Source organism: Myotis myotis, unplaced genomic scaffold (genome assembly GCF_014108235.1).
Source record: "Myotis myotis isolate mMyoMyo1 unplaced genomic scaffold, mMyoMyo1.p scaffold_m19_p_2, whole genome shotgun sequence".
Taxonomy (NCBI): domain Eukaryota; kingdom Metazoa; phylum Chordata; class Mammalia; order Chiroptera; family Vespertilionidae; genus Myotis; species Myotis myotis.
The window spans coordinates 4,393,455-4,417,130 of NW_023416324.1; the positions used below are offsets into that span (position 1 = coordinate 4,393,455).

The 23,676-nt window shown below is 37.1% G+C and overlaps 1 protein-coding gene across 6 annotated transcripts in view; it reads left to right on the forward strand.

Annotated features, from left to right (window-relative positions):
- KIF1B (kinesin family member 1B) overlaps positions 1-23,676 on the forward strand; it is a 133,888-nt gene that overhangs the window by 48,769 nt on the left and 61,443 nt on the right. For 3 of the 6 annotated variants that reach the window (XM_036352806.1, XM_036352803.1, XM_036352805.1), the window contains exons 9-18: positions 347-412; positions 4,554-4,629; positions 5,256-5,334; positions 6,380-6,522; positions 10,661-10,794; positions 17,484-17,563; positions 18,600-18,675; positions 22,060-22,139; positions 22,634-22,740; positions 23,522-23,605. In XM_036352806.1, the coding sequence (XP_036208699.1) occupies positions 347-412; positions 4,554-4,629; positions 5,256-5,334; positions 6,380-6,522; positions 10,661-10,794; positions 17,484-17,563; positions 18,600-18,675; positions 22,060-22,139; positions 22,634-22,740; positions 23,522-23,605 (925 nt within the window). Of the gene's footprint in view, positions 1-346; positions 413-4,553; positions 4,630-5,255; positions 5,335-6,379; positions 6,523-7,648; positions 7,691-10,582; positions 10,795-17,483; positions 17,564-18,599; positions 18,676-22,059; positions 22,140-22,633; positions 22,741-23,521; positions 23,606-23,676 lie in introns of all 6 variants that reach the window. The other 3 variants (XM_036352801.1, XM_036352804.1, XM_036352802.1) reach the window with 2 other exon arrangements.

The following is a 23,676-nucleotide window of genomic DNA, read 5'->3' on the forward strand; positions in this document are numbered from 1 at the left end:
ACACAAGATCCAGATGTGAGGCCGACATGAACTCCTCTAGAGCTATGCTTAACAAGAGCAGAAATTTCATGTTGGTGAATTGTGGGAAGAAGGCTGCATCAGTAAGTTTTGGAGCATAAACATCCTAAAGATACTTTAGAACTGTGCAATTAGACATGTGGTCTTGGCATGTTACCAAGTGGAGAGGAGAGAAGATTGAGAATTGAAGGAGGTTTTTAGAATTTGTGGTCATAAATAAACTAATAATGCTAGCCTATGGCTAATTGTATTTTATCGATTATACTGTATATGATGTGGCAGTTGTAGAAATTCTTCTTAATTCTTTCATGTTTGGAATTGATTTTAGGAAGGAGCAAATATTAATAAGTCTCTCACAACTCTGGGCAAAGTCATTTCAGCCTTGGCGGAGGTGGTAAGTGTTACTTCATTGTAAAGGAACATTTGTCTGCTCAGCAAATGTATTTGACGGGTATTTTATGATTGTTTATGACAGTTGCCCTTTTTTGTCCCTCTTATGTAATCTTACCTTCCTTCTTTTAGAGCTTTTTGATAAGATACGAGGTATAATACACTTTGTACTAAAAGTAAAAGAGATTGAGGAGAATGAAAGTAAACAGATCTATATAAGCTAAAGGAAGGGCTAGGTCTTTACAAAGACCTAAGGTTTGACTATTTTTTGAGCCTTATTTTATATCTCATAAAAACCACAAGTATTTATTGTATCTTCTGTTTCTGTACAATCTTTTCTAAGTAGGATGCAGTGCTTTGTTGGAGTATTTTGAACAGTTTGCCATAATAAATGCTGTTGATTTGGGGGCCAGTAATGTATTTTTAAAAGAGTTTATTTTTATTATTCCTTAATAGTGGAACACTAAAACTGAAACAATTTTTATATAAAAAGCTTCGTTTTTTATGTTAGAAGCTAAGAAAGTGTTAGTCATGTGTGTTCTAATTTAGTTTAGTATCTTATTTGAATCCTTAAAAAGAATTGAATGCTTTTTTGCTTATCTCTGAGAAGTCATATTCAATTTATGACTTAAAAATTACACACTGTTTTCTGGATGGAGGCTTATCCTGTGCTCTCATTCTCTTTTTTAAATGCTTTCCTCTGTAGGATAACTGCACCAGCAAGGTATGGGGGGCGAGGGGTTTGATAAAAATGAACCAGCTGTGGAATCAGTTGTGATGATTTTGGATCCTCAGCAGGGTGCATGGCACATACGTAGAGATGGCACCTTCAGAAAAAGTTTCTGTTTTTTGTTCTCTGGCTCTGGAATTTAGAATTGCTGTTTAGAGTGGACCTGAATTATGAGCCTTCACAGCAAAATTAATTTAAGGAACATGATGTACTTTGAAGAAGGAATTCAGAATAAGGGAAAAGAAATTTGAGGAAGTTTCTACATTGTGTTATCTTGCAGTATCTTTTCTAGTGATTTAAAGCAGCGGTTGCCAACCAGTGGTCCACGGACCACTGGTAGTCTGTGAGGTCCGAAAGGTCGGCAGCCGCTGGTCTAAAGGACTGTCTCTTGAAGATATCTATTAGCCTCACAAATGGATGATGAAAGAAATTTCTTAAGGGCACCATTCTAAAACATAGCTGGCTTCTTGGGATTATTTGTATATTTTTCTTAAACATCTTTATGTTATTTGTACTTGTTTCCTACCATGAAAAGTCATGGGTTATTTATTTATTTTTGTTAATCCTCACCTGAGGATATTTTCCCATTGATTTTCAGAGAGTGAAAGGGAAAGGGAGAGACAGAAACATTGATGTAAGAGAGACACATCGATTGGTTGCCTCCTGCATGCACCCTGACCAGGGCTGGGGAATCTGCAAATAAGGTACATGCCCTTGACCAGAATCAAACCTGGGACCCTTCAGTCCACGGGCTGATGCTCTATCCACTGAGCCAAATCAGCTAGGATCACAGGTTATTTAAATGATTAAAATTTTTTTTTTCTTTTCAGTTATACATAAAGCACAGGCTGTAGAATCAAGTTAAAATTCTAACTGTATCTTGAAAACATATTATTTGCATCCTTTTTAATCCAAATATAATAAATTTTCTTATATTTCTATAGAAATACTCTAAAATTTATTTTGCATAAATAATAGAGCACAGTTTGTTCTGAATCACATGAGTAATATTGGGGATAGAAGCGGTATTTGCACTAAAATATTTTATGCTCATATTTTTGGACATACAGATTTATTTACTCTTGGTAATTGCAAAAAAAAGCAATAAAAAGTAATGTCCCTTTTCTGTTTTTCTCTGCTATTAGAAAAAGATGCCTTAGATTTAAAAATCTGCTATTTGATATACATTTATGGGTATTCTTAAAATATTTAATCTGGGCCCCAGAACCATAAAGACTGTTAAAACTTAGTGATTATTTTAACTTGTCCTGTTCATTTGCTCATCAATTAACATCCATATGAACTCAAAGAGAAGTTTACAAAGTACTTACCTATGTATTTCCCACTTTGCTCTGTGCCACAAAAAATGACTTTTTATAATCAGTTTTGTAAAATTCAGTTTAGTACTTTGCATCTACATTATAACTATAATAGATCAGAAATAAATTTTAGTTTTTATGTAACAAGCATAATTTTTGGTGAATTAAGATGTCTTGTTATTTCTACTGGGGAGATAAACAGGATTATTACCATTTAAACTCAATATTTCTTTTTAGAGAAGTTACTGATGTAAATAAAACCTTTTTATGTAACGACTGAAGCGCTTATTTTTTAAAATTATGGATGTAAGACAGATGAAATTCATGTGTGTAAGACAGCAAGTAGAGAAGAAATGGCTAAAATTCCAGGGTATTTTCAGATAGAAAAGATTGAAGTTCTATTTATGCATATTCATTTAGCTATTCCTTAATTTAGTCTAATTGACAGAAATGAAAATAGAATATTTTAGGCAAAGTGAGCCTGCTTATTTTTAGAGTATTGTTTGCAGTCATTGTAACTGCCTTGCTTTAAATCTTGCAGCATTTTCAGTACTAACCATAGGCAAAGTGTAGTGAGAGGTCTCTGGCCTCAAGAATTTTGTAGTGGAGTGAAAGTTCCATTAGCTTGTGAATGACTGAGTGAGTTCAATCTCCCTTGAGGTCTGTGTAATTTAGAACCTGCTATTGGAAATGACTTTCTGATTGTTGGAATGTGTGTCAGTGAGTGTGGTGGCATGAGATGGAGGGGATTATTTTTGATAAGAGGTGGAATTAAAGTACTGCTTGCCGACTTTCTTTCCTCCTCAACAAACCAGAGGTTAGCTATTTAGTTTTCCTTTTCTGAATACCTGTGTTTTTACAAGAACTAGATCATCCTTAGTGTCATTTAAACTCATATTGTACCTGGAATGGATTATAAAACTGCTCATTGCTGGGGAGATGTATATCAGTGACCCTGGCTTTCTCCTTAGTAGTTTCTTAACTTATCACAATACATCAGTCAGCCAGCAGGGACTAGAGTAGCTCTTATCTACAAAAATGTTTATTTTCAAAGGATATAACTTCCTCCTTTGCAGCACTGGCTTTACATTGGTGCTTTTTGCTTTATTCTGTAATAATGAGAAGGGTTACGGAGAGAGCAGTATATATAATAAACTATATATAGAAAATGCATTTTTTAGTCTTTATAAATCTCAAGATTAGCAAATTATATTATTTTCTTAGATCTAATACTCTAACTCTACTGATTGGATTTAATTTGGGCATAATTTCCATTCAAAGGAACCAAATTGTATTGCTCTACAAGAGTTACTAGATATGTAATAATCCACTTGATGATTTGGTGATTGAATAAGTAAATGCGTTAACTAAGTGACTGGCTCCTACACATTTGGCCTGGAATGTACAGGATTCATATTTGCCCCTCAGCAAAAGTAAAAAGTATTATTTGAGGATTGGGTATTAGATAATAATATTAAGGAGTTACTGTTAATTTTGCTAAGTGTGTAATGTTCATGCAGTTATGTTTTCTTAAATCTTTCTCTGCTTGAGATATGTACCTGAAGTATTTATAGGTGAAATGTTGGACTTCCTTTAAAACACTACCAGCTATAAAAGACATGACATGGACAGGATAATTGATAGAAGTAGTATGTTGATGTTAAATTTCCTTAATTTGGTCTTGGAACTGTAAGAAATTGTCCTTATCTGTTAAGGGCTTAGGGATAAAAAGGGCATGATGTCTGCAATTTACCCCAAAATGTTTCAGGAATAAAAAGTGTTTGAGGGATAATTGAAACATGATTGGCAAAATATTGAAAATGGTTAGATCTGCATGATGGATATATGGGAGCTCATTATATTACTCTCTAAACTGTTGTGTATGTTACAAATTTTTCAAAATAAAACATAAAAAGAAACAATTACTTTATTACATGAGCTTTGGGGTACTGTGAAGAACTGAAGCTGTGAAGTGTTAAATTTCTACAGTGAGGGTTCTACTGTAATTTAATTTACTTGGGAATTTTAGGCTGGTTTGTCTTTCATGTGACTTTTTCCTCCTTAACACTAAAACCATTTTTTTCTGTTTAATATAGAGTAAGAAGAAGAAGAAAACTGATTTTATTCCCTACAGGGATTCTGTGCTTACTTGGCTCCTTCGAGAAAATCTAGGTATGTTGACCACTGGTTTTTAATTATCTTTTTTATTTAAGCTGGTTGGATTTGCATATCTTTATTTAAACCAGGGTTTTCTTCCCTATGTCGTTGACTTCCAGACATAAACTGTGAAGTAGTTGTCTTCCTCACCACACACCTGCTTCAAACTATTGCTCCTTCTTCCTCTTTGAAAGCTTCATGCTCCTTTGAGGTGTACGAAATCAGATGTAACCAACCCTTACTCATTTTTGTTGATGTTTTAGGACCTTCAGTCACTGTTTCATTAGCCCTTTCCCCTCCTTGATGAGCAGGAGGGAGTAATCAGCTGTGTCAGTAATTGCTGATAGAAACAAGAGACTGAGAATGGCCTTTTGGGCCGTCCACATCACCAGTAACATTCACATCGCTAAGAGCAGCTTTGGTGAAGTGGCTGAGGTCTTGATTGGTTGGGAAGAGGGAAAATGGACACAGTAAATCCAGACCCCAAGATCTGAGTACAGTGCCTGACAGGGGGACATTCAAGAAGTTTATTGACTTTTGATTAAATCTTAGGATCTAAGGTTGTGCTGTCTGATCTGGTACATTCAATAAAATTTTTTTAAAATGAGAGTGATTTGAGATAATCACGGTTCATCTTTTAGGTGGCAATTCTCGGACTGCAATGGTTGCTGCTCTGAGCCCAGCAGATATCAACTATGATGAAACTTTGAGCACTCTGAGGTACTCCAGTTTGATCCCAATAGCTTAGAAGAACACAATGCCACGTTAAGTCATTTTGTTAGGCCATGCATATTCTTATGCTGAATGGGTAGTCATTTATGTACGTGAGGACCCAGCCTTCTTTCTCATAATAGGGAAAATGTGAAGGGAAGGAGATTATTATAATAGAATTGACCTATGGCTTATGGTTTTCGGTTTCACTGAGAAAGGAAAAACATTTTCATAGGAAATATATTAAAATTGTTCAAGTTAGATTTTCAGATAACTTTTAGATAATAGTGAAAGTTTTATTTTACTTTATTTTTTTAATATATTTTATTGATTTTTTACAGAGAGGAAGGGAGAGAGATAGAGAGCTAGAAACATCGATGAGAGAGAAACATCGATCAGCTGCCTCCTGCACATCTCCTACTGGGGATGTGCCCGCAACCAACGTACATGCCCTTGACCGGAATTGAACCTGGGACCTTTCAGTCCGCAGGCCGACGCTCTATCCACTGAGCCAAACCGGTTTCGGCAATAGTGAAAGTTTTAAAATAATATTCATATTTATAAAAAAGAAGTGTCCCTGTGTTTGTCATTATAGAAATGCTCAAGTCATAAAAAGTAATACAATTATGAGTACATGTAGCATTTAAAAAAATTAATGACAGAATGTTTACTAATAGAGTATTTCTATATATATGAATAAGTTTCATTATTTTAATCCCAAACTTTCTACTCTTCTCTCATTAAAGAAACTTGATATAATGAAAAGGAACACTTATAGTCTGACTAGTCAGTTTTGAGTCCTTTCTCTGGTATTTATTTCTTTTGTGATCTTGAGTAAATCACTTAAATTCATCCGAGCCTTTTTCTTCAACTTTATAAGGTACTATAAAACTTTATACACATGTGTTGTTATTAGGGCCCATAAATGTGTAAATACTCAAGCTGTTTGCTTTAGAAATAATGGTATGTTAAATAAATAAAAGAAAGAATGGTATGTTACTTAGGAGAAGTAGAGCATCTGAGGAATGGCAAAAATGAATCTTTTTGGATCTAGATATGCAGATCGTGCAAAACAGATTAAATGCAATGCTGTTATCAATGAGGACCCCAATGCCAAGCTTGTCCGTGAATTAAAGGAGGAGGTGACGCGACTGAAGGACCTTCTTCGTGCTCAGGGACTGGGTGATATCATTGATAGTAAGTGGATTAAGGATCAATACAAAATCTAATCCTTTTCAGGGTTCTTATATTTAAATTTAGATTTAAGGAACTTGATGAAGCTTGATGGTAGGAAAAGGGTTTTTCCCCCCCCTTTTTAAATGTTTTTATTTATTTTTAGAGAGAGAGGAAGAGGGAGGGGAGAGATAGAAACATCGATGAGAAAGGATCATTGATCTGCTACTTCCTGCATACCCCCTCCTGGGGATCAATCCCAAGACCCCAGGCATGTGCTCTGGCCAGGAATCAAACTCTTGGTTCCTGGATCAACACTCAACTGCTGAGCCACACCAGCCAGGCTATTTTTCCCTTAACTTCTTCAAAAAAACAATGAAAATGATCTCAGAAGTTTTTAATATAGTATGTACCAGGATATCCATTTGAACTCATGAAATTAATTTTTCATGAATATATATCACTACTTGTATTTTTGATAGATTTCTGTTTTAAATCAGCAATGGAATTTATTTGGAATGTTAAGCTTATTCTCACTGAGAAACTAATTACTTCATAAAAATATTACTTGAAATTTTTGTTTTGTGTTACAGGTTTCTCTGGGTTAATGTAGTAGCAGTGATACATGTGTGAATGCTCCCCACCCTGTTCCCTATGAACATATGAAGGGGAAAATATTTAATTGACCTTAAGTTCAAGAATTAGACTTCCAGAGAACGTTGTCTTACATTGTTGTCTTAAAATGTATCTAATTTTAATGTAATTCATTTGTCTTAAAATGCATCTGGTTATGTCTGATTAGGCAACCTGCCTAATCAGAAGTTCTCTTAAGTGAGTTAACTGGATTATTCAGGTAGAATAGTATTTGGCTTTATTTAATAGAGCATATTTATGGTGTGTTTTTTGTGTGTAAAATTAATATTATTTGGAATTCTAATAAGATTTTCAAGGCCTCTTCTGGTTTTCTAGTTTAGTTTGTCTTACTGATTAGCACTTGATTTTAGATGAATACAGTTTGTAAAATGATAATATAGTCTGTGTTAATATTTTCATCTCCCCAAATGCCAAAATACTGCTCTGTTCCCTCTCTGTGTCACTGCCGAACCTGAACTTTGATCCTTCTTGTATTTTCCCTCCTGCTTACCCTCAGTTGATCCATTGATCGATGATTACTCTGGAAGTGGAGGCAAATGTGTGTATTTCATGTATTGGTCATTCCCAGTAGTACTCCGATTTGCTAGTCTGCCTCTGCTGGATTAACCTAAAACGAGCTTTGCATGCCAGCAGTTTTAACAGTGAAATCCCAGACAGAGCATACTGTGTGTAGATTCAGAAATGATCCTAGTTTTGCCCTTCCACATTTAGCAAAGCAATCTTTGCTGCATTTCAGTTTGTGTCTTGAATAAAGTCGAGAGGCTGAAGAATTTTATGTTGCTTCTACCCTTCAGTGTTTCTACTTAGGTAATTAAACTGAATCCAGAGTCATAGATGATGATAATAGCAATGACAGCAGCTCACGCTTATGGAGTGTATATAATGTGTCAGGCTCTGTTCTAGTACCTTGGATATATTATCTCAATCCTGTCAATAACTCAGAAAGTTCCATTATGTCCATTTTACCAATGAGGACACTGTTACCAGGAGTGGTTAGTTGGCTGCTGAGATCCAGTGGTTTCTGTGTGGTCAGGTTAGGTAGTGTAACTCAGAGCCCTAGCTTTTAATCATTATTACACCTTTCTTGCTCTTGATATCCTTCAAATATGATTATTTAGTAGAAAAGTCCTTTTTACTTAGCTGTGTAATTCTGAGCCTCGGTGTATATATAATTAATTAAAAACAGTCACTTCCAGTTGGGAAGTCTCTGTGATTGAGCAGCTCTGTGACTGTTGGATTAGCATTCCCCCTGGATTAGGCTAAATTGGCTTCCTCCCTATCTTGGGCCTCAGCTTGCTTGATAGTTAGGTAAACTTTTTTTTTCTTTTTCATGAATTGCAAATTAAATTTTAAAAACTTATGTGAATAAAATTTGTGCTTGAAATGAGGATATTTTTAAAAGGATCACACATTAATCTTCCCATATGTGTTACTAAGTTGGTGAGGAAATAATTTCTTACCCTTTTAAGATAGTTTATCAAGGAATTATTGATTTGTTGGCTTGACAGAGTGAGGAAATCCATAGGAGAAACCAAATATAGCCCTGGCTGCTGTGACAAAGTTAGGCCTTGGGGACGCTAAACGTTCTAATTCAGAGTGACTCTTGGACTGGACGGCTCTGTCTGAGATTTCCAAAGCTGACCAACACTGGTGTGGGAAAAACGCCTCTTGTTCTCGCTTTTGTGCTCCAGAGGTGCTGCCAGCTTGTGGCCTCACTCTTTCCTGAGCAGCTGTGGCTTCTCCCTGAAAACTGTGCATGACTTAAATTTTAATTCTGTATCGCGCAGGAAAGCAGCCCTGACCACTTCTGAATTTCCGTTTTGATCTACTACACTCGGTTCCTTTTAGGGCCTGCATGTGTCCGTTGGACTGTCTAACTCTGTCCTTCCTGCTCTTCCCACCTTGCTGCCATCACCTGATGGCTGATTCTTTTGCTGCAGTCCCTATCCTCCCTTTAAAACTTGCTTGTTTTCCTATGTTCTATATTTGCAGATGGTGGTTTTCAAACTGTCTTGAAGCAACCACTAGTTTTAAGGGGTTTCAAGAACTGGCTTTGATTAATTAGACATGAATAGGCCAGAAAGAACTTACATTTTTTTCTTACTCTTTGTATTGACTCAGATCCTTTAAGGAAAACTTAGTTTTTATATGAATTTAAAGCAGTGTAGATTTTCTCAAATTTAAAAATGAGCTAATTTTAAAATTGGAATGCACCAATACCTATGGTTTTTCTCTGGAGTCTATTTGAGAAGGATGATTAATGAAGAAAAGTACAAACAGCAAATTATTGAACTTTGTTGTTTGTGGCTCGGTTGCCAAAACTAAGTCTAAAAGCAAAATCTATAGCTCTATTGAAAACTTTAGTAAATGAAAGTGTGTCCCTAAAACTTGCATTTCATACTGGGAACTTGGCTTACAATGACTCATGGTCACACTTTTAAGAAAAGTGAGAGCCTTACTTAGCAAATACTCAGCCTTAATTTTTGCGTCTCTAACAGATTAATGTAAACATCCATTTGCTAATTGTTCTTCCCTGTTAAGGCAAGCAATCAGCCCTAAGTTCATAACCAGGACTTAGACAAAATTCCTGTCATTTCTACAATGACCTCTCCTATTTTTAAAAAGCGATGTATTTAAAAAATTCTTTTTTTTAAAAAATATATTTTATTGATTTTTTTACAGAGAGGAAGGGAGAGAGATAGAGAGCTAGAAACATCGATGAGAGAGAAACATCGATCAGCTGCCTCCTGCACATCTCCTACTGGGGATGTGCCCGCAACCCAGGTACATGCCCTTGACCGGAATCGAACCTGGGACTTTTCAGTCCGCAGGCCGACGCTCTACCCACTGAGCCAAACTGGTTCCTGCTAAAAAATTCTTTTTAGGATATTGAAATGTTCCTAAACAAAGGACATTACTAAGTATTCATATTTTTGTTTTAACTGTGACGTTTTGGGGGGAATTTTTGCTGAATGCTATAAAACACTAGGCGTGGCTGACATGTGTTATTATTGATAAATAAGTGACCATCTTTTTTCCCTTACTGTGACACACTACTGGGATTTACGAGTAGTGTAAATCTAAGGCATTGTAGATTTGGAGCCACAGAAGGAATAGAAAGGAGAATGCCTAAGCATTATCCTTTGAGGCCCCTACCTGATAAAACATTAACCATGCTGTCATTTTTTAGTTTCTAAATTCAGCATTGGTTCTTAACCTCTAGGATACCAGTGTTAAAGACAGACATGTTTTAGAACTGCCATCTAGAACAGGTACAACTTGTTTTAGTATTATAACATGACTTTGTCTTGGCACTTTAATGCTTTCCTTTCTTACACGGGTGTTCCTTCCTGTTTTTGTTTTTTTTCTCTTTCTCTATTCCTTTCCCTTTCTTCTACTTTTTCTGCTTTCCCTTCTGTCTGTCTCCCAGATCTGAAAGATTTTCAGAACAATAAGCATAGGTACTTGCTAGCCTCTGAGAATCAACGCCCTGGCAATTTTTCCACAGCATCCATGGGGTCCCTTACTTCATCTTCATCTTCCTGCTCACTCAATAGTCAGGTGGGCCTAACATCTGTGACCAGTATTCAGGAGAGGATCATGTCTACACCTGGAGGAGAAGAAGCCATCGAACGTCTAAAGGTGAGTAATAATTCAGGCTAAATGAAAGTATTCTATGTAGTTCCACAAGGCAGAATTTGAACTAAAAATCACTGAGAGTTTGGTTCAGTATATGGAAGAACTTCAACTTCTAGAGGCATCCTGAAAATGGAATTTGCTACTTTGTAACATAATTAATTTCTCTTCACCAGAATGCTTGACTCTGATGTGGCCAGGCAGAGTGGGAGAGATTCAAGGGCAGATCATAGGCTGGCCATGCCAAGTAACTGATAAGTACCTGGGTATGTCCGTTAGTTCGGAGGTAGTTTATAAGTCACAGTGAACTTGTTCAGTTAGAAATTTAGTTGGAAACTAATTAATTAGTTGAAAACATTTGGTTTCATCAGAAGAATTTTATGTAGAGCCATACATTTATTTAGTAAAATAAATACACAATCAAAAGAAAGTTTGTACATTTGAGTAGCTATGTATCAGGTTTATTCAGAGACACATGAAGCGGCATCTTTTGGAAGTCCATAGAAGGCCTTGAAACCTTGTGGTCACTGCTGTGGAAGGCTGCCGCCTCCTGTGCCGGTCCCCTGCCCTGGCACTCAGCTTAGCTTTCCCAGCCTTTTGCTGGCTCGGTCAGGTACTTTCTTGCCTCTCTCCATGAAGGTGGAAGTTAGGAACAGCAGCCTTCTGACTCACAGGTTCTTCCCCCCACTCAGTGACTACGAGAACAGACAGTTGTCACCTGTGGTGCCACCCTTCAAGTCACTGTGACAGCATCACAGATGCTTTTTCTTTCCTTGCCACCTCCGGGATCATGGTTTGATTCGTATCTTTTGGCCTTTGTGTTCAAAAGTGCCAGGGTAGGGAAAGCAAGGAGTGTGAAGAAACTGACTAAGGAGCTGGGAAGTCGCCATCATGCTGCCAGCTAATAGTCCTCTTGGCATCCACGACTGCCGCCCATTCAAGGACTGGGAGAGCAGTGACCCTCTGACAGATTAGCGATCGAAAGGTTTGCCGAGGTTTTCACCACTAAGAGGAATTAATAAGCTTGATAGTTGAAGGTGACAAATGCTTCCTTTTCAGTTTTCGGGTGAGGCTGAGAAAGCTTTAACATGAAAAATGGCCTTCTGCTTCTTAATCAGCCTACCTTTCCCCTTGGCATTTTACTCCTAAAATAAGGTGCTTTGGAAACCAAAGTAATTATCTTGTATCTTCCTCCAGAACATGTTAGTGGAAAGTGGCAGAGGGAGAGGGAGTGAGAAAACTTTCCATGTTGCAAAGTGAAGAGTAATTTCTGCTGTTGTAAAATTGACTTTTAAATGTTCCTGAGGACTTGAGCGAAGCCCTGGGCAAGAAGACTGTACTCATGTATTTTATCACGTAGGCATCAGTGACAAAGGTGCTGTGCTGGGGCCACCGTGGGGATGCGGGGCTCTGTGGGAAGGTAAAGGGAAGTCTCCCACTTACTATTTAATGTAAAATGTGCTTTTTATTTGGGAATTTTGAATCTTACTGTCTGCTTATTAAAGCCTTAGTGCACTAATGAGATTACACCTTCCTTTAGCATACTTCTTGGTGTAAAAGAGGAAATTATCCTAATGCCAAGTGGGTCCAACTGGAAATAATGTTGAATGCTAGGAGTCAGGGCATTAAGCAGACTCTGAAGAATTAGATCATCCAGTGTTTTGCAAATAGTTTCTAAGGAATAACACTGCCATTATTCAGGGAACCCTCCCCCAACCTCCCTACTTCCCACCAAAAACAAGACAAAACTGCATTCTTTGTTTTAATGGTCCTTTAAGCCAACATAAATGAATCTTCCATTTTCCCTACCTTTAGGAAATAGCTTCTTTGCATTCGATCTTGAGTTTTTAATGTAGCAGGGTAGTTCACTGAAGCTTAAGCGCCTTAATTCTGTTCTTGTGCTGTGAATGGGGAGAATTCCATTCTGCATTTTAATGCTGCAGGCAGATTACATCTTGCATCCACAGCAAGGCAGTGTTTGCATGATAGAAATGCTTGAGAATTCCTCATTTTTGGATTATTTCATTGTTGAGTGTGAAGGAGCTGCATTCCTAAGACATGACACTGTAGGATAAAAATACCATAATGGAAAACAGTAATAGAGGGGTCAATTCATTTTCCCAACATTTTATTTCCCTTTGCTTCTCAAAAACATGATCAATTGGTAGACTATTTTTACATAGGATGTTGCTACTGCATTGTTCATTGAATAGTCTGTTTTCATATGGAAGAAGTCTGTTACCCCATCATAAATATCTTGATCCCTTCATAAATGTCTCTGGCAAAACAGAAGACATGTAATTGCTTTCAGTTTTTAGTTGCAGGTCAAACTGAGTTGAAATGTATGTAATCTTGATTTAATTCCTATTCAGTAAATTTTCAAAGATGTAGCTATAGTCACCGTGTGGTGACAGTGGTGTTTGTTTATTAGTCTGACATCAAAGTCAGCACTGTGAGTGCCATTGCTTAGGCTTAGACTATAAATATCAGCAAATATCCATTACAAAAGCATGCAAGGGCTAATGCTGTGCTAGGCAGCCCAAGGGGCCCACATTGGAATTCACTTATGAAGTATTCTATGTTCAGTACAGTAAAACCTTGGCCATCTGATGGCTTCAAGGCATGTTTCATGGATAAGCACTAAGTGTTTAAATATCAGAATTTAAACTAATTTTTTTCATGAAAATTTTTCTGACTTGGTGGATTTCTCTGCCACCATAACTGAATCATGGTGAAGAGATTAAATTGTGTTTAGCCAGCCTTGGCCAGTGTTTCTCAGTGGTTAGAGCATCAGTCCATGCACCTGGAGGGTTGTGGATTTGATTCCAGGTCAAGGGCATGTACCTGGGTTGCAGGTTTCATTTCCACCCAACAGGGTGTATACTGGAGGCAACCAATCCATGTGTCTTTCTCACATTGATGTTTCTCTCTCTCTGTCTCTCTCTCTCTCTCTGTCTCTCTCTCTCACCTTCCCTTCTTCCCTTCCACTCTCTCCAAAAAAAAAAAAAAAATCATTGGAAAAATATCCTCGGGTGAGGATTGACAAAAGAAAAAGATTGTATTGAGCCATATAAACATAATTATTAACCAGTGCTGTACACATAGCTAGACATATGTGATGTAACAATAAAATTGAATGACGCCTGAGCCCAGCATTCCTTGGAGCTTAAAAAAAAGTTACTGATGTCATTCTGCTTTTCGGGATTTCTTTATGTGTAGTACCTGTAGGAAGGAAGGACCTTTTAAAGATTTGTCTCCTCAGCTCCTCATTTCTTAACTCTGAATCCTCATTTTAGTTGAATCTTAAATTAGACTTCTGGCGTGGGTTTGGGCAGACTGGACACCAGTGTGCCAGGCCTGCTGCAGAGTGAGTTGATGACTCAGAGACTGAAAGCTGCTTCCTGTTGGCATCTCTATTTTATTCATAGTTTGTTATTTGGGCTTGAAGAAAGAATAGCCTTCCCCCTTTATTAAATAATTTATGGTGAGCATCTTTTAGAATATTTCCTTTAAAGTCTATCAATTCTACCTTAGACCTGGCTCAGGAAGAATTGCATCCTCAGGTTAATTAATTAGTTTCTTTGGCCCCCAGTTCCTTTATCCTTAGAATGATTCTGGAAAAAATAGTTTTCCCAGCACTGAAGTTTTGCTAATCTGATACTTAATATCATTTTCTCATCTTTTTTCAGAGTTTTAAAAAATAGCATTCTAAACAATATAAACATTTTCAACTTGAAGCTATATTGAAAAATAAAAATAGTACCTTCCTCAGCTTACTCATTACATCTGTTTTCTACATCACGATCATATTTTGATTTACCCTCCAGGTGGGAAGTAAAATTAAAGAGGTCACTTTAAAGTTGGCAGCAGAATGATAGTAAGAGGATTCCTAGACAATAATTTTGCTTTCTTAGGGTGAGTTTACAGTTACCCCAAAATATAGCCAGAAAAACCTCTGCTCTGACATGATCTTTTTCTGAAAACTAACTAGGAAAAGAAGCGATTTCATGGGTCACTTTTTATTCTATAGCAAACATCAGTGGCTTGTGGGCTTGTGTATACTAAGCACTAGTGTAAGTGTTCTGGTTTGGTCAGGGGCATCATATTCTGTTTCTTTGTTTTTGAAGTTGTCATTATGAGACTGTAATCGTTTTTACCCCGCTATCATTAATAAACCTTAGTGTCATATAGTTACGGTGACAGCTTGTCTTGTACTTGCCCTTTTACAGTCATTTGCAGAAGCATTTAACACTACCCTGTTAGAGTTATAGAATAGTTTTTGTGATGCTTTATAGACACACTGTTGACCGCTTGCTACCTGGCATCCTTTCCTGGCTGTCTTACTGCTTGCTGAAATTGTATGTTTTTTTTTCTTAGTTGCTAGCCCTCTCTCGTGGCATATAGGTTCTTCCTCACTTAGCTTTGGATTGGCACATGCATTGCAATATTAGTCATTCCTATTAGAGAACTGTGTAGAGATGCCATTCAGGTGGTTCTCAGCCTGTGCATGTTTGGAGGGTTAATGAGAGCCAATTGGATGGTTTTGTCTCTTTTTCTTCAGGCCCCCCTGACCTCCTGCAGACTTGTTCTAACTTAACTGACTTTTTTCTTTCCCGAAAGTACACCTCCTACGTGGCCCCTGTATATCAACCTTACTGATGCCCACGCCAGTTCTAAGTGTTATCAATTTTGCTCTTTGCCTAACTTAGCTAGTTGTAGCAGTTGTTATTGTCCTTCTTTTTCTTCTTCTCCTCCATCATCATCATCATCATCATCATCATGCTCTCCAGTTTGTTTCTCCTGACTCCTGTCCTCCTTTGCTTTTTCAGCTGCTGCCTTGACTCTTTACTCTTGGCTGTTTTACATGGCCCCGTGCAAATGCCAGACCCCTGGGGTTTATTGTATTACATATTCACAGTTTCTTTCTGTGTAATTATGTTTTGGGATCCCAGAGGCTTCTTATAATAGCCTTTTAAATGAATCAGACTATTTTGTGAACTATTAAGACTTTTTTTTCTTAATCACTATCACTCTTATCATCACAGTGTTATTATCTTATTATCATCATTGTCTAACTTTCTTATCTTGTCTCCATGATAGCATTTTCTCCTGCCTTTTGCATATGCTCATCTCCCATTTTGGTACTTGCTCTTCCTCCATTAGTCAATTCCTACTTGTCCTTCATTCATTGATACAAGCATCACGCAGTCCTGCCTCACACACTTAGCACTTCAGTTCCAGCACTGAGCACACAGCTCTGTTCTCTCGTCCATACCCACTCAGAGTCCTTGAGCATGCTGCTCTAGCCACACTGTTGTTCCTGGAAAATTCCAGGCATTTCCTACCTGTTCCCTCATATATTCATGTGGCAGCTCTGCTCACATAGAACCTTGTCAGTGAGTCCTGTCCTAACACCCCCACTCCACATTGCTCTCTCACTACCCCTCCCCGACATTCTTTTCCTTCCTTGCTTTATTTTTCTCCAAAGTACTTATTACAGTCTGCTGTATGATAGACTTGACTTATTTCAGTCTCTTTACTAAAATGAAAGTCTCATAAAGGCAGGGAGGGCTTTTGTTCCCTCCCACACCCCTAGGTGTCTAGAGCAGGGCTTGGCATAAAATGGGGTTACATATAATTACTGAATGAATTCATCCTCAGTTACTTCTCTCTCTTTCCTTGGTATACAGTAAACTCCTTAAGAGCAGGAAAGATGTTTTATTTCTTATTTTTTGGCATATACTAAACACTCAGCAAGAAATTAGGAAGTTGTCACTCAGTGGCAAAATGTTTTCAGTTGAGATTAATACTAAACCTTTATATATTGGTCATTGGGTTTGTGTTCAGAAGGTATTGTGCGGTAGGGGAGGAAAAATGTTTTTCCTTCTAATGTGGCCCCTGTAACAAAAGGCAGATTAATAAGAGAAAAATATACAATTTATTTAATAAAAGTTTGACACGACACAGGAGTCTTCATAAGAAGTGTTAAACCTGAGCATTAGGTTTGACGAAGAGTGAAAAGTTGTGGGGAAATGTGATGGGGCAAAGGGGTGTGAGCTAAGAATAGGAAACGGGGAATTTACCAAGGCCTGTTTGTTCAGGTTCCTCTTGGCACTCCTCCGTCTTTAGAAGTGTGGCTGCTCCTTTCCTCCCGGTACAGGGGACACCTCTCCTGACGCTCTGATAACCTGCGTCAGGAGATCAGAGTCCTTCCTGCACATACCATTTTTCAAATTGCTTCAGCTTACAATATTTAGGATGCCAAGACGCCATGTTTTTGGGGGAGCGTGTTCTGAACCCCATCAGTGTTATGGCGAAATAGTGAAACAAAAGCAATTAATACCTTTGGGAACTTTATTCTTTTGTAGAAGTGGATGTCAGAAATAGTGCCTTGTATATTGGTGTGTTACTATTACTCTTTCCTCTACACACACACACACACACACACACGCACACATACACTATTAAGGTATTTTTATTAGGACTTAAGAAAATTAATATATCTGGGACTGATTTAGTGTTAGGTCTGGTCTTTATGATTTTTTTTTTTATATATATTAAGAAAGGAAAAAAAGTCATCATATTAGATTCTGCCTCATGTTCTCAAAGGACATCATCTGCTTCTTGCTGTCCTTCCTACGCATGCTACGCTAAATTACGAGACTGTCACTTTAACTGTGGACTTCCTCCCGTAGGAATCGGAGAAGATCATTGCTGAGTTGAATGAAACCTGGGAAGAGAAGCTGCGTAAAACAGAGGCCATCAGAATGGAGAGGTCAGGAGGTTAAATTCTGGGATGTTTCTAAATTTTCTAAGGAATTTTGATTACTTTTATAGTAAGAAAAGATAAAATAGAAGTTAAAAACAAAGAACCTTCTATCCTAAAACAACAACAACAAAAACCTGGCTGGGGACTTATGGCCTGTTGAATTTATACCTTGAAATAAAATTCACATACTTAAATGTTCTCTAGAAAATCATGGTGCTTCAGTAGTTACCATACTGCGTGTTGCTGGGTATCCATATAAAAATGGAAGATGTTGAGGGATAAAGTTTTTAATTTGCAAGGAGATTGCCCAAATTTTAAAGCTGTTATGATTATTGTCTTTCAATGTTTTATAGAACCTCTTGGTAAGAAATGAAGTTTAAGTTGAAAACTTTTAAATTTTCTATTCTATCTCTACCCTGAATGTGAACATAACCAAAATAATACTTTTGCTATTGGAATAAATATACATTTTTGAAATGTCGGTCTTTTCTCATCATAGCAATTAGGCAGAAGTAAGTTCCAATGTATTGATACAGTAAATGTATCAAACAATTAGAACTTTCTTACTTAATATAGAAATTTTAAGCTAGAATTATTGAACAGATATCATGCTAAACATGGGAATATAACATTCGAGAAAAATCACATTCATAGACAGTACTCCATCTATCAGAGTTTCTTTCTGACTGCTTTCCTAGATTTTGAAGAAATGGTTGAGTTTTATGTTGAGCCTTAAGGAATATCCCTTTCTTTTTTATACAAATAAACATTACGAATTATTGTCTACCTCTAAAGTCAGATGAGACAGAGTTCTTATTTAGGTGAAGATAACCTTACCTAATAGAGGAGCATAATTTATTTTGAATGTGCTATTTCTCTTAAAAATAATTTCTCTAATGATGAGATAAGCAGATTCTTTCACATGTATTACTGACTTTAAACATGGACAATTGTTTTTGCTTTGCTTTATTTTTCAATTCATATTAGACTGATTTAATTGACATTTTGGTATTAGAATTCTGATGTGATTTTGTTTTTCTAGAGAGGCCTTGTTGGCTGAGATGGGAGTTGCCATTCGGGAAGATGGAGGAACTCTGGGGGTTTTCTCACCTAAAAAGGTAGGAAATAATGTTGTGAAACTCAACCAAATAGAAGCACTTTTTGTTTGTCTAGTCACTGGGGTGCTTCATGTCTTTTTGGGCTGACCCCTCAAAACCCCTCCCTCCCTTTTTTTAAAATCTTGAGACTTGGCCTGGCTGGTGTGGCTCAGTGGTTGAGCGTCAACCTATGATCCAGGAGGTCATCGTTTGATTCCCCGTCAAGGCACATGCCGAGGTTGCGGGCTTGATCCCCAGTGTGGGGCGTGCAGGAGGCAGCCAATCAATGATTCTTTCTCAATCATTGATATTTCTATCTCTCACTCCATTTCTCTCTGAAATCAATAAAAATATGTTATTAAAACAAAATCTTGAGACTTGGCTTACTCAATTTCAGCTATTTCTGATTTCATCTTACAGCCCAAGGGCAACCTATTATATTTATGATTTACAAAATAAAACCCAAGGCAATAAATCTGTACCTTATGGTCATGATTCAGCATGTTTAATCTTCCTCATTGCTGCTTGCTCTTAAGGCCCAGCCTAACCTAGCTCCCCTTGCTTCTGTTGGGCTACTCTTTCTCTGTAGATTTTCCCACAGGTGCCGGCAACCCTCATTTATAACTCTCTAGAAGCAATTCCAGCTGTTCAGAAAAAGAACCACTTTAGTGTGCTTCTATAATTTATGTTATAGACAACAGTGTACTGAGCAAAGCAATTCCTCTCCTCGTCCTAGCCTCTGCTCCTTTACCAGTTACAAAAAAGGACTCCAGTAATTACCTTCCTACTTACATAATCATAGTTAGGAAGTAGTAGATATCTTTTAGTTAATTAGAATAGTAAGGTGTGTAGCTTGTTGTGTGTGTGTGTGTTGTGTTTTTTTTTACCAAGTTGCTTCTTAGTTGTTGTTAGATATCGGAAAATATTATCAAGTGATTATTTTGTGTGCTTATTTGTGTAATAATAGAACATATTCAATGTACAAACCACATACTTCATACCAATAATAAACGGTCCTTCATTTCAGATGACCTCAAGTTGGCTGTTAAGAGACTTAAAGTCTTCACATAAGGATCTGATAATGATCTTTAGGTTAGCATAGAATGGGTGGGGAGTTTCAGTTGGTACTTTTGTTTTATGTGATATAAAATATTTCTGTGATTTTTGCTAGGTTTCTTTTGGTTAAGTTTTTCACATAACTTTTAAAAATAAATGTCAGTGTGTTCTTTTTAACAAAGAAGATTGATTTAAAGAAATTTTAGGTATATATTGTAAAACTGGAGCAGTAGTAAAAGTATTGTATATGTTTGTATTGCCTAAGGTCAGTGATTTTCAGCTTAAAGGTTTTTCCTTCAGTAAGACATTATTTATTCAGGTATATTACTTAGGATTATAAAGAGTTTAGCAGTTATAGGTTTGCTACAATTTAGAGTGTGCCTTTGCATATATCTATATCTTTATACACACAACACATATATATATTTAAGGATATTTTATAATATCTTTTAATGTTAGGAACTGTGATTATATGACATCTTGTAAAAATATGGTATTTAACACAAATCGTAAATAACTTGAGTAAGAAAAAAAATAAATAACTTGAGTAAGTTTTGTGATATAAAAATCACAGAATTCCAAACTGGCAGCTCTGTTTTAAAACCTTTTTTTTTTTTTACTTTAATTTTACCCATCCTGCTTTAACTTTCTGGACTTCCTCAGGAAACTAACTATATCCAAATTCAGTGTTAGAACCTGTTTCTGATGTGTTAACGTGATTGTGGTAATCATTGCACAATGTGTGCATATATAAAATTGACACATTGTACACCTTTTAAAAATCACGTTCAACTAAATAAATATAATTATTATCTGTCAATCATACCTCAGTAAAACTGGGGGGAGATTCCTTTAAGGCAAGAAAAGAAAAAAATAAAACCTGTTATAGAGATTCCTTTTTTCTTAGACCAGTGTCATGATGGGCCCTAAAGAATACTGCCCAAGGAGGCCTTTGACTCTCTCAAACCAGCAAGCTTCCAGACTGCAGAGGCAGATCTAGTTGAGAAGATGTAGAGGTTTTTCTAATTTATTTTTAATCATCTTTTGCAGTTCCTTTCTTAACCTCTCATCTGCCTCTTCTTTCATTTTTCTACATTTGCTGACACTATCTTGAGTAGATTTTGACTCCAACACCTTGTGACTTATTTTTGGATTCCAGTGGGGTATTTTCACCAAAGAAGGTTGGTTTTTTAAAAGATTTTAGATATATTAGAGTTAGATGAGAATTTTTACATGATGTATATTATTTGAATGTCAGTAATTTTAATTTCTTCTTTAAGGTACAGACTAATAAACTAAAGATAATAACAGACCATGGAAGAACTGATAAAAATTAGAGGGAGATGATGGGAATGTGGGGAATTTTTTATACCTTATGATCTTATATGTGGAATCTGAAAAAAACACACACTAAACATCAATACAGAGAACAGATGGTGGTGAAGGACATTTTTATAAAGCAAATGAAAAATTAAATATTTATTGGAATTGTAGGGGAGGAAAAATAACTTCCCCTCTACCCTTCTGAGTTCTTGGCTGAAAGCCCTGTAATAAAAGACAAATGGATTAACAAGAGAAAAACGAATAGAAGTTTATTAACATGTCTACCTTATGTATACATGGGAGATACCCAGGGAAAAATGACTAACTCCTGGATGTGGCTTAGAGTTCAGCCTTAGATATTATCGTCATAGGGAAGGGAGAGGGAAGATAGACCCCTGGGGGAAAGGAAACGGTTTTTAGGGTCCTTAGAAGAGTAAATGGGAAGTGGGGTAGACAGTGTGTGACAGTCTGTCTGGGTGTGGTGGTGACTTCTGGCTTCCTCTCCTGTGGTGAGAGTCCACCTTCCCTGTTAATGAAACTCCTGGAGGATTTATGACTATTGAGCTTCGTCAGGAGGATCTGTGTGAGGCAGATGTGGGAGTTCAGAGAAAGCCTCTCTCTGCACTGGCTGCTTTTCAAGTGCCTACCGCTCAAAATGATATCTTAAAGTGGCATATTTTGGGGTGGCATATTCTGCTACCATTCAAGATTTTTGTCCAAGTGTTTACAAAAATTATGATTACCCATCCAGAGAATCGGCCTGTCCTAATTTTTCTTTTGTATTCTGAATGTTTTGACCTTATCAAGAACTGGATCTTGTTCTTTATCTCAGAACTCATGTTTTTAGGTATTGTATGAGTGCAGTTTGGGAGGCCCAGAGAGAGTATTTTCTATGTATGACGGAATTGCAACTTGGAGGGAAGGCCGTCTCTTTTCCAGCGCCTGTGGGTAACCCAGGAAACCCTCAGCCTCCTGTTGTCACAGCTCTCAGGGCGCTTGCTCCAGCTAATCTGTAACCTTTTTCAGACCCCACATCTTGTTAACCTCAATGAGGACCCACTGATGTCGGAATGCCTGCTTTATTACATCAAAGATGGAATTACAAGGTATGGTTGTTTCTTTTGGTCACTTAATGTTTTCTTTTCTCTTAGATGATTGAATAAAGGGACGTTGTTGAAAATTTTCTTGTAATGATTTGATTTTCCCACCTGAAATAGATACAAAGTATCCTCTCCACTCTTCCCAAATTATGTGTCTTAGCCAGCTGAACCAGTTAACATGTAGTTTTTCCCTAAAAGACCCTAAGTAAAAATTTTCCTCCTTACATCTTACATAAATTCACTAGGTAGATTAGCTCACTCATGTCTTTGTATAATGCTGTGTGAGATATATTGGTAAATCATTGTTCCTTGGTTTCTTATTCTGATGTAGGGAAGTTGCCCATATTTGAAAATAGAATTTGCAGTTGAAAGCCTCTGATTAAAAAAAAAGTGGTACCTTTTTTGTATGTACAAAGAATATTCTTTGGGAGAAAGAGGTTTATTGTTTGTAGTGCTTTTTGTGTCTGAATTTCCCTGGGAAACACTTTCCCTGTGTTCAGGGTTGGCCAAGCAGATGCTGAGCGGCGCCAGGACATCGTGCTGAGTGGGGCTCACATTAAAGAAGAGCATTGTATCTTCCGGAGCGAGAGAAACAACAGTGGGGATGGTGAGAGTCCTTGGCTTAGCTTTCCCAACAACTTTTCATTCTACATTATGGGAAGCCCATGCACCAGACCTGGTATTCCCTGTCTCTTTCAGCGATAGTTGCTTATACAATCCAATATTTGAAAATGGAGAAACCTGGGCTGCGTACAAATGTAGGGACGGACAGAGCTACTTTACATGAAAATAGCTTGGACAAAAGGAGCCCTTTGTTACTGCCAAGAGCTAAGCAGGACATAGGCAATTAGGCTTGGTCTTGAATGTTAATTATTTGATAGGCAAGTAAGAAGGGAACAAATATTCTGGGTAGTAGGAGATTGGAAGGACCTCTAGCCTTATTGCAGTAGAATTTTATCTAAAAAGAAAGAAAAAGTCAGTCTTGTATTTTGTACAGGTTATTAACAAAACAACAACAATTTGACCATTTTTTGTGCTATATAATTCATTCCTTCCTTAATCAAAATATTAGCGTTTGATTTTAAGCTTATTATGACCTATATTTCATATGTAAGATTTCTGATGGTTTACAGTTTTATAGATTGAACTATCAGATATCACCAGAACTGAGATTTTATATCTTCTGAGGTTTGTCAAGTTAATTTAAATGTTTCTATCTTAGCCACAGCCCTGGTTAAGGCACCCTAAAATAAACTATTATATGATGCTCAGCCACTTGGTCGGTTACAGGAATCTATTCTAGTTACCCTAAATCCCCATAGTCATCTACTTTCCATTATTTTATTCCAGTGGTTTGTGATACTAACATTAATTTGCATTCCTCTTAGTTATCGTGACTCTGGAGCCTTGTGAACGCTCAGAAACCTACGTAAATGGCAAGAGGGTGGCCCACCCTGTTCAGCTGCGCTCAGGTGAGAGTGGGACAGGTTTGAAGTCTTCAGCAAAGATCACATGGCTTGTGTGAGCAACTCTATAATTTTTT